This window comes from Carassius gibelio, chromosome A24 (assembly GCF_023724105.1).
Source record: "Carassius gibelio isolate Cgi1373 ecotype wild population from Czech Republic chromosome A24, carGib1.2-hapl.c, whole genome shotgun sequence".
Lineage (NCBI taxonomy): Eukaryota > Metazoa > Chordata > Actinopteri > Cypriniformes > Cyprinidae > Carassius > Carassius gibelio.
Genome location: NC_068394.1, coordinates 13,565,491 through 13,577,342, shown reverse-complemented (window position 1 = coordinate 13,577,342; position 11,852 = coordinate 13,565,491). Strand labels below are relative to the sequence as shown.

At 37.3% G+C, this 11,852-nt stretch overlaps 1 protein-coding gene across 1 annotated transcript in view; it reads right to left on the bottom strand.

Annotated features, from left to right (window-relative positions):
- Window positions 1-3,106: 3,106 nt before the first annotated feature.
- Window positions 3,107-11,852, bottom strand: part of LOC127946113 (POU domain, class 6, transcription factor 2-like) — an 89,519-nt gene continuing 80,773 nt past the window's right edge. The window contains exon 10 of the mRNA XM_052542415.1: window positions 3,107-4,405. Coding sequence (XP_052398375.1) covers window positions 3,901-4,405 — 505 coding nt within the window. The 3' untranslated portion in view covers window positions 3,107-3,900. The remainder of the gene's footprint in view (window positions 4,406-11,852) is intronic.

The following is an 11,852-nucleotide window of genomic DNA, read 5'->3' as shown; positions in this document are numbered from 1 at the left end:
TTGAAATATGTGCAATTTAAAGTTTTACCATCACTACACTGCTATTATTCCCCATCATCATCATATAGCTTTTAAGCTTTTTTTGTTTTATAGTTGTTACATCATGTTTCTAGCCTTTGTTGTTTTATCGTTGAAGTTGAATAATCTACACTAGAGATGTGCATGACTTTAGTGGTGTAATGGTGAAGATTTCTGATAATGATTCAATCCGATACTAGCTGATAAAGTGTAGGCAAGATGAACTTTTATTGAACTGATCTATATTAATGTAGGAACTGAGAGGTTATTAAACTCAAGTGTCCAGTTCTTCAATTTATGAAAGCGACCATCAAATTTAAAGGGATACTCCACCCCAAAATTACATTTTTGTCATTAATCACTTACCCCCATGTCATTCCAAATCAATAAAAGCTTTGTTCATCTTCGGAACAATATTTAAGATATTTTGGATGAAAACCAGGAGGCTTTTTACTGTCCCATAGACTGCCAAGTAAGTTACAATATCAAAGTCCAGAAAACTATGAAAGACGTCGTCAGAATAGTCCATCTGCCATCAGGGGTTCAACCATAATGTTATAAGGCGACGAGAATACTTTTTGTACAGGAAGAAAACAAAAATAACAACTTGATTCAACAATTCCTCTCCTCTGTTTCTCTCCACATCACCGTAGCACCATTTTGGAAATTATAAGCTGAACGCAGGCAGCTTCATAACCAGGGGTGCAAATAAGTGGTCCGCAGGTCTGCATGCATGACCAAAATAAAAAAATGCATTATATAAATATGTTCAGACAGCGCATTTGCGTACCGACATGGTTGACAGCTGTTAATACACAATAAGTATTTTAAATCACAAACTATACTACTGAGTTTTATATATATATATATATATATATATATATATATATATATATATATATATATATATATATTTATATATATATTTATATATATATATATATTTATATATATATAATTCTTTGACATTCAAAATTACATATGAACAGCACAAAAAACTGATGCAATATACAGTGCCATCTATAAGTATTGGAACAGTAAAGACAAAATTGTTCTGTTTGCTGTGGTGTCAAGAAATCTGTAAATATATATATATATATATATATATATATATACTGTATATATTTCAAGATTGATGAGAAATATTATTTTAATACACACAATCAATACAGTTAAATGTAGCTAATGTCCTGATAAATAAATTATAAGCTTATTAATAAGGCATTTGCATAACTAACTTGATGCACTGTAGTTTTTTTCTATTGATTACTCAAATTACAGATTAATTGCTGGCATTAACACTATTGCCAAATAAATACATCATTTTGAACAGATCCAAATACAATGTCACATGTTGTTGTCTAGTTTTTAAAGTAGTTACAACAAGTTGTGAACACAGCATACAATTAAATATAATTATTAGTATTCACTAGCTCTTTAAGTCTGGTATATCTGGATTTAATTTTTTAAATGTGAATTAAGTTATGCTTGTTTCTTCCCCTGTTCTATGTAAAATAAAAAAAAATGCAGCCATTGTGTTTCATGTCAAACAATTGTTTATTATTAATTATTATGGTACAAATTAATGTGACAGACTTGAAGCTGTTAAGAAATACACAAAGTGCAGCTTAACTGACTGAACAGATATTGCTCTATATAATACATACGGTTTTCAGTCTATAAAATGTAAAGCATCCTTAGCAGGTTAAACAGCTTTGGTTTCAAGGTCTTGAGAGTAATAACATTTTTTAAACTCGACTGTGTGTGTGTTCATGTGTGTATGTTTACCAGTGTGTGTTCTTCAATAAACCTGGAAGGGTTTTCCATCATCTTTCAAAAACAATTGAGTTGAACCCCGCTTATATTAGAGGCAATTCCTGGCAATTAAACTAAAAAATTTATCTTACATAGCGAAAGGAGATAAACAAACAATCAATGCAGAAACTATACAGTAAAGTCATGTAACAATGTCTGTTCTATACACGTGACCCTGGAAAGCACATCGTAAAGAAAAGCATGTGAGAATCAATCTGTGATGTTCATAAAAACTACTTACAAACATATACACAAGTCCTTTATGTTTTGTCATGAACCTTTGCACAAATGCACCATGTTATGACATTGCTCACTACTTAGCAGGACATCGTTGAGGTAATCTTAATGATATACTCCATTTAATCAATTTTCTTCAATCAGTTACATATTTCAAGATTGTCAGTGACATTTAGCCATTTTTCTGTACAATGTGCATATAACTATTGAGCTTTGGTCCAGCAATGAAAAGATGAGCAAAGGCAGAACTTTGATTCTCGTCTCTTGGTTTGAATTTTTGGTTACAGCTTTATTTCATAAGCCTGTATACCTTAAGACATCACGTCTCTGCAACCATACACAAATACCATGCTTCTGAATTCATGAAAATGAATGAGGGAATGTCATCTTATTCAATATGAGTTAAAGTAATTAGATAGCTCTTTGAATGTGAATCAAGACATCGGTGACATAGCTGTCAGAAGCCAGATGATTTTTCTTTAACTATAATCATAGCAAATGTCTACTGTGATGAACTACATTATCACAGAATAAATCCCCCTAAATATTTTCTTTATTTTTGCCGTTTCCGTTCATTGCTGATAAGACAGATGCAGACTGAATTAAATATCAATTTCATGTTGAAAACTGGTAAAATCATGGGATTGTTTCATAGGAAGGATTATCAATAGGATGGTCACTGCTATCAGTTAATTCCAAAACATTAATGTAGCAGATTAATACTTTTTACTGTCTTAGTTGTCTTTTAGTATTAAGTGAATATTCATGTCCACAGTGGACCACAGCAAAATCAGTGTGTATATAAAATGTTTTTATTCAGTCAAATGCATTACTTCAATCAAATATGTCCAAAATTTCAATGTGATCATTTTTTTTTTTTATTAAAAAAGCACCAAAAATTAAAAACACACACAGACAAATGGTAACTTGCATAACTCAAGTGAAATGTTTAAACTGTATCTAAATTACTTGAAATCTTGGTATGTTTGTATGTGTATGTATGTATATATAGTTGAGTGTGTTAACCTTTATAAATAAATAAATAAACAACAAAAAATGGTTCAGGTCAAGGTACAACACAATGTCCTTGTTCTTTGGCTAGGAGGCTTTGGCAACACCATAAAATAGCTTTAATCACAGCTGCAGTATGTGGATATCTGTGGCATGTTCACTGAGAATCTCTTTGCAAAATATTCCTCCCAAATGCACTCTTTCATGCCTTAATATTTATGAACAGACTGAGATGACACAGACTTGATGATGGCCTTGCAGACAGCATAAACGTGACAATTTTGAAATAAACTTCTCAAAGATTTTTTTTTTTTTTTTGGAACTCGTGATTTCAGTTTGGTGACAATTTACCAGAAATATTTACATGAAAACCCAAGTGATAAAATAAGACAAAGATCAAATTTCACACCCATCTACCCCATCACACAAATCTTTTCTTTCTTTTTTTGTTTTACAATTTTTCCCCCCAGTAAAAATGTAAAAATTTAAAACATTTACAATTAAAAAAATCTCAGGTATCAGATGCAACAAACTTTGGTAAGTAGTTTCTACATAATCCTTTATTTTAATATAATCCTTGTTCTAAATAACCCACAAACTTCTTATGAATCAGTACTATAATTCTCATAAAACTCTCTTTTTTCTCAACTTGTTTGGTTTTTGCTTTTGTGATGATTACACTGACAATATTTATTTTTGTCTTTGTTGACAGTTCATCCATTTGATGCCGTAGTGGATAGTAATTGTCCAGGTCTTTAAGTCCACAACATCAGAAGTTTTGCCATCGGTGCGCGTTCGCCTCATGCTGTTTGTGTCATGCTAAGGGTGTTCCTCCAAATTATCAACCAGAGGGTCCATTGGTGCAACCGACCCAATCTCGGGCTGTTTCAGCCTCTTTATAGTGTTTTTTAAAGCTTGCCTCTTATTGCAGAACCAGACGCGAACCACCTCACGATCATAGTTCAGTTTCTCTGCGATTTCTGTCATCTCCTGACCGGAAGGGTGAGTATTCTTCTCGAAGTGGCTGTTGAGGATTTCCAGGGCCTGCGGTGTGAAAGAGGTCCGGCGTTTGCGTTTTTTGGAGGACTCGCTGCCTATAAACTCGGTCAGGTTCTGCATACCAGAGCGATGGCGGGCTTCCGCCTCGGCCATCCAGCGCTCCAGCACGGGTTTAATCTTCTGAGCGCTTTTTGGTGTGATGTCCAACTTCTCGAACCTGGCAGGATATAAAAGGCCAGGGTTCAGTTTGCCTGTCAGATTGCTAGCTATAGTGTTCTCTTGGGCTTCCTGTGGTAGGAAAAAGTGGCTTCTCAGGATGGTGTGTCTGGGGGAGAATTGAAAGAGAACAAGCTTACTCAAGTGCCCAGACTGAGTGAGGGGTTTCCTATCTAACCTAGTTGCCTAGAAGAAGGGGTCTCTTGGTCCAGGCCACCAATGGGACCGAGAGCTTCATGGCTTCTACCCCATGTCTTCAGCTGTTGTGTGCTGGGGAACGAATCAATCTACGCTCAAAGAGCTAGTTGGTCCACTCCAGTAAATCATGTTCCTTCATGTGTTGCTTTTATTGACTCTCTGTACCAGTGATGCACTGAACCAAGAGGATTCTTCCACAGGCAGGTCTAAAAAACAAACAAGCACCTGACTGATATCATAAAGAATGAATTAATTTATTGGCCTTGCATTTGTCTTGTCTAGATCTTCTGTACAATCAAATCCACAGATGGCATCACATAAGATTAAGAATTTTCTCTTCTACAAGAGATTTTAATACATATTGTCAAATAAATAACACAATCATGCAATAAAACATTTAAAGCATTATTAATTCAAAAATGGTTTAAATTATTTACTCAAACGAAACAACATTTTAATACACTTCTCCAACTTTTCCTTCTTCCTGATGCTCATTTTATGTTTAATGCTAATACATTTTCACCTTCAATTTTGAATATGTCTGCAAGTTTTTGGGCTCTTCAAGGAGGAAAGTCAGACCAATATTTAGATCTTGCTTTGCTAATGCTGGAGAAACTTTGCTTTCTATTCAAAAACAATCATACAAAATTCGTCATGGTAACTAATTTTACACTTCTTTAAACTAAGCATGCAAGAAATACAGCTAAATTTCACATAGTAGCCATCTGAGCTGCAAGAAATATATTTCTAGTAACAGTTTAGTGACTGTTTTTGATTTGTGAGTATATACTGTATATAAGATCTTGTCTAAAGCAGTAGTTTGATAAACAGGTGGGTCAAACCCCAAAATGGCTAAAAGCAAAAACAAAATAAATCGTTCTAAATGTAAAAAATGGAGGCGAATACATACGTACATACATACATACATATATATAAAATATTTTTAAAGTATTACTTTTACTTATACTTACTAATAATTACATCTAAATTTATGGATTATTTTATTAATAATAATATAAATATTTTTTACTAAATTTTATAATTTATAATTATATAATTTTATGTTACATACATACACACGCACATACACACATATATACATACATATATATATATATATATATATATATATATATATATATATATATACGTATATATATATATATATATATATATATATATACACACACACACACACACACACACACACACACACACACACACACATATATATATATATATATATATATATATATATATATATATATATATATATATATATATATATATATATATATATATATATATATATATATATATATATATATATAATTCAGCCTAGGTACAAGTATTTTATATATAATTGAAACACCTCCCCAAATTGAGGTCCCTTTCCACCTGATGTTCAATGTAAAATCTGAAAAGAAAAATCCCTTGAGTAGCACTAATCTGACCTAAAGCCTGTATAATCAGCCAGCGTGTGTAGTTACAGAAGATCCATAAAAAGAGCTTTTGTCTCCAATGATTCCACTGAATGGGGGGATTTCCAAAGTGTGTCTCACACAAACTTTAATGAAGAGATGTTACAGTGAGTTTCCTGACCTGCGCTGCTATCTAACACATGGACATCTGTCAGACAGACGGAGAAAAGCCCAGCTGAGAGAGGGGCGAGAGGTGAACTACTGCTCTCTGAAACAACACATCTCTCTTGGTCCTGAACTCCTGGACAGGCTCCTGTGAGGAGGCCTTTGATGGAATCTTAACTGGCATTTGAAAAGACGCCTGAAGCGGGGGGCAAAGGCCCTCGCTCTCCCAGGTCCTCAAACGCATAGACGTTTTTTCAGTGTGGAGATGAGTGACAGCACCCTGTTAAATCTAACCAAGCAGGAAACAATACTGAAGTCCAGGTATATGCCGACTTATTTATTAAGTCATGTTTTATTCAATTTCTTAATTTTAGACCCTGTTCGCTGCAATAATACATGATATTTCAGCTTCTGGTGGGAGAGAAACAGCAGGGAATATAATAATGGCAAAGCAGGTGGAAACAGAATAAAATAAATAAATAAAAAATCATTATCATAGCCATATAAAACTGTGTTTGGTTATAGCACTAACAATATTAAATTGTATTTATTTATTTTGCAAGAAAATTAGGGAAGAGCAGGGATAATTATTATTGGTCAACTGATTAATGATAAATGTTACATTGGTATAAACATTTTAACATTATCTCATGCTGATCAAGGCTGTATTTATAAAAAAATACAGTACATGCTGGAGCAGACCATGGAGAGTTGGGTAATGTCACAGATCTGCCAAGCTCTCTCACTTCCATTACCCAGCATTCCCTGTCACCTGAGTACTAACCTCCTGTACCTGTCAGCGATTACTCCCTCATCAGCACACTACTTAAGCACACACCTCTGCCTCAGTCTGGCCTTATACAATGAAAGTCTTGCTTACCTGGTCTATGCGTATTCCTGTGAAGATTCCTGGTTCTCCAAATCTGTTCCAAAAGATATTTACCTGCTTTGCTGACCCAGTGGTCCAGTTGATGGGATGTGTGCTTCTCCATCCCCTTTGACTCCTGTAAACATATAAGGACTGCTACCTTCATCTTCTTGCCGTTGCTTTTACTCTCATTCTACTCACCAGTTCTCTCCCGATCCTGCCCTCTTCTCCAAAAAGTTTTGTCTGAATTCATCTAACCCCTGTTCACTGTTCAGTATATATTTCCTGACAAAAGGCCAGACCAACACCAAAATATTGATCCAGATCGGCCCGACCCCTTCCAGGAACACACTGAAACTCTAAGCTGGGAAATGACAGTGCCTATCACTACCAGCACTTCCACTGCACCTGCTCCTTCACCTGTCTACGTAGCCAGTCCCATGGTCAAGCCAGCGCCCTACTTTGGTCTAGAGCAGCACTGCTAAGGTTTTCTTATGCAATGTAGGATGGAACTAACAAGCTCTTCTCATTACTTAAATACAGTGCTTTGTTTGAAATTGACCACTGACAATGACACCATAGGACTTTAGAAGTTTACACAACATTCTATTTGTGTTGCTTGCCACATTCAAAGTTACATAGAGGATGATCCAACCTGGCAGTCCTCCCTACAACATCTCCAGCCAGAGAAATCTGACACTCCAGAACCAGAAACCATGCTTGTAAATAATACCAAGCTGTCTCTTACTGAATGAAGCCAATGCTTTTGCCCAAAATGAGCCTCCAACCTACCACCATACTGACCATGGGACTGTGCCATCGGCATGGAACCGGGTGTGCCATTACCTCAATGACATGTCTATCCACTATCCATACCCAAATACGAGTACATAAAAGAGACTTTCAAGCAAGGCTGTATCTGTCCCTCCACTTCTCCTGCTCCAACTAGTTTTATCTTCTTGGCAAGAAAAGGACAGAGACTTGTGTCTTGCATTGACTATTGGGCACTCAACAAGATAACCATTAAATTCCATTATTCACTCCCCCCATCCCAGATGCTTTGGAGCAATTTCTCATAGTCTCCATCTTCACCAATTTGTACCTCAAAAGTGCTTAAAACCTCATCCAGATACGTGAGGGGCGCGAGTGGAAGACAGCCTTCGTTCCTCTATTTGGGCACTATGCCCAACATAGCCGGCATATTTTGGAGGTCCTCCCAAGCCTCTGCGAGTACAATCTCTTCCTCAAAGCTGAGTAATGCAGCTTTCATTGCAGTTACATATTAAGTTTGTAACTTCCTTGGTTACATAGTAAGCATGAACTGGTTCAAAATGGAGAATGGGAAAGTATTTGCTGTTACCTCCTGGCCCACTCCTACCATGGTGAAAGAATTTCAGAGATCCCTTCAATTTGTGAACTTTTACCGCCAATTAATCTGAAACAACAGAATTCTGATACCACTCATCAGCTCACTGTTGAAAGGCAGGGCCTTAGTCTGTGTTCTGGACCCCCGAAGCTGAAGAAGCCATGCAAGCCCTGAATCCCGCACTGGTGCCGTCTGTATTGTATTTTCTTGATGACCGTGAAATTAACTAAAAATCCTCCTTCATTTTTGATCATACAGATCAGAAAAGGGTATCATTTAAAACTGCAAAAGGTTTACTTTTATTTGTGTGTAGTCACAATAACAACAAAAAAATGTGCTTGTGTAAAATAAAGAAAATAAACAGGATGCGCTTAGTGCCGTCTCAGTCTCTGTCATGTCTCTTTAAAGACATGCAAATAAAACAACATGAATCTCAGCGAATACTCGCCTAAAAACATGAGAAAATGTATAAAAAGCTTGATATTTCTAATTATCTTTACAAAAAAATTCTCACTGATAGGCATAACCCAGAATTTACCTTAGAAAAAGAACACACGGCGATGCGTTGCACAACTAAATCCAGTGGATAATATCATTCAGTCGAGTATTCACTAACAAGGCACACTGTAAACATTGTTTTCTCAAAAACACAAAAATGCACTTTTATGCTGCTCACATATTATTGAGCCCACTGAATACAGTGTTATCAAACTTTAGCCATTAATATTTTTTTTTTTAAGATACTGGAAAAAAACACAAATGTCAGGGCATGCTAAAACTTCTCCAGGGCCCCAAAACACCCTTAGACCCCAGAGGGTTATGATAAGCAAAGAGAATAAACCCCAGACAAGCCAGATGGGCGTTGCTTTCTATCCGTTTCCAATTCAGTATCTCCTATTGACCTGTCTTCAGAAACGATGCAATATCCCGCCTTCATGCCCCCACTAACATCAACAAAGACCCTGAACCATTGCTTCTCCCCACTCTTTGTGTCAACCCCATCCAGTGGAGTATCAATGAACACATCTTTGAGACCTCCAGCAGTGAACCTGCTCTGCCAGGGTGCCCTCCAGATTGCACCTATATTCCCAGAAATCACTGCATTCCTCTCATCGAGTTGGCTCATTTATCTGTGGGTACTGGACACCCAGGGACTGAACAAACACTCTCACTCCTACGACATCATTACTGGTAGTCTGGCATGGCTAATTACATCAAAGATTTCATCCAAGAAAGTCATCAGTGTGCAATCTCCAAAGTTCCACGCCATCTACCAACTGGCAAACTTTTTCCTCTGCCCATCTCTTGATGCCCATGGTCACACCTAGGGGTGGATTTCATCACCAACCTACCTGTTTCTGATGGAAATAACTGCATCCTGGTTATCGTTGATGGATTATCAAAAGCATGCAAACTGATTCCTCTGAAGCGACTCCAAACACACACGGAGACTGCAGATGCCCTGTTTAACTAGGTATTTCGAAACTTTGGAGTTCATGAGGATATTGTTTCTGACAATGATCCACAGTTTATTACATGTGTGTGGAAAGCTTCCTTCTCACTCCTATGTGTGTCTACACCAGGACTCCTGGAAATGATTCCTCGCCTGGGGGAAATATGACCAAAGTTCCCAGCGACAACCATCAATGGGTCTCACCTTGTTCCAGTGCATGCTCGCCTTTCAACCACCATTATTCCCCTGGTCAGACGAGCCCTTGGAGAATAGGAGGGTAAGGGACAAGGCTCATCAACATCTTCAGGAAGTGTGTAGAGATAAGATCTTTGCAGATACTCAGGAAAACAACACACCAGCAAAACAACCTGGACAACTTGTGTGGCTCTCTACAAAAAAAAAAAAAAAAAGTGTCTGTGCCTCCCCTGCCTTAAATTAAGTCGCTAATATATCGGTCCATTCCAGGTAGTAAGACAGGTTATCCCAGTCACATATGAACTCAAGGTCCCCTCACAGTACATGATTCACCCAGTGTTCCACATCCCCCTGTTAAAACCTCACTAGTCACCTGTCCTGTACCACAGATCATCGATGACCCCATCTAGAGTGAAGGAGATTCTGGATTCCCGACACCGTGTTGGCCGATTGGAATATCCGGTAGACTGGGAGGATTATTGCCCAGAGAAACGATCCTGTGTAGCTTGAGATTATATCTTAGATACTTCCTTTTTCACAGAATTTCATCAACACCCACAATGTACAGCTCCTCTGGCCCATTGTAGGCCACCACAATGTCGGCTTCCTCGGTCTGCTGGAGCAGACCATGGAGAGAGGGGTAATGTCAAAGATCTGCTAGGCTCTCACTTCCACAACCCAGCGTTCCCTGTCACCTGAGTACTAACCACCTGCATCTATCAGCGATAACTCCTGCATCAGTGCACTACTTAAGCACACACCTTGCCTTAAACAAGGAAAGACTCACTTTCCTGGTCTCTGTGTCTTCCCTTGAAGTTTACTGGTTGTTCTCATCTGTCCCTGAAGATTTTTACCTGATATCCAGACCCACTGATCCAGTCGCTGAGGTGTATGCTTCTCCATCCCCTTAACCTCGTGTAAACATATAAGGACTGCTATCTTCATCATCGTGCTGCTGCTCATTTATTTTGTGTTATTTCTACTCACCTGTTCTCTCCCAATTGTGCTTAATATGTTTATAAGGAATATAAATATTTTGTATGTCTTTTCTGATAACTACTGATTACTGATAGATTAAGCATTCTTGCTGATTAAATGTAGATATATATTACAATTCTCTCTGCTCTCCCCATTTAAAAGATGTCTGGCGAGAAGTGTTTTTTTTTTTTTTTTTAGGGGAATAAAGACAGAAGCCTTGAGACAGAAATGAAGTAAGCAAACTGCAGTGGGAAAAATAGGTGTGATTAAATATGTATACAGTCATGTTAAGCAGCTGTTCTGCCCAATTTGTCATGCAAATTATATATGGCAGCTTTGCAGCCTGAGACATGAATCATTGATGTGAATCCAGTGTTTTGGTGTGGATTAATGTTATAAATCCACATGGCTTAAAAGTGGAAAAGCGATTCCCATCTCGCAATTATGTGATGATATGACATCTTATGAGCATCCGTGTGCAACAGTGTACGCAAAAGAGGGCTTGTGCTTGGAATGGCTGTGAACCACACCATGTAAAAATTTAATTATGGTGCATTTAACAGATTTAAACAAATGTATTTTAAGATTTCATTGCAGTGATGTCAAATGCTTCACATGATTCATATGGATTCTTCGGGCTTTAATAATGACCCCTGTCTTGGATGGGTTTGACGATGCACCTTTGTGATTGTTCAGATGACCCAATAAAGCTTTTTTTTCACTATGAACTATGAGATCGGACAAGATAGAGACATCTGTCATGCAGAGTTTGACTGAGCAGAGACTATAAGAGCCCCAAGAGCTCACACACTCACAAGCAAAAATATGTTCACCTCTTTCCCCTCTTGTCTCTGCTGATGTTAACTAAACTAAAGCATGTGAAGTCTGCTTTTTAAGCCAGAAACACTCTGC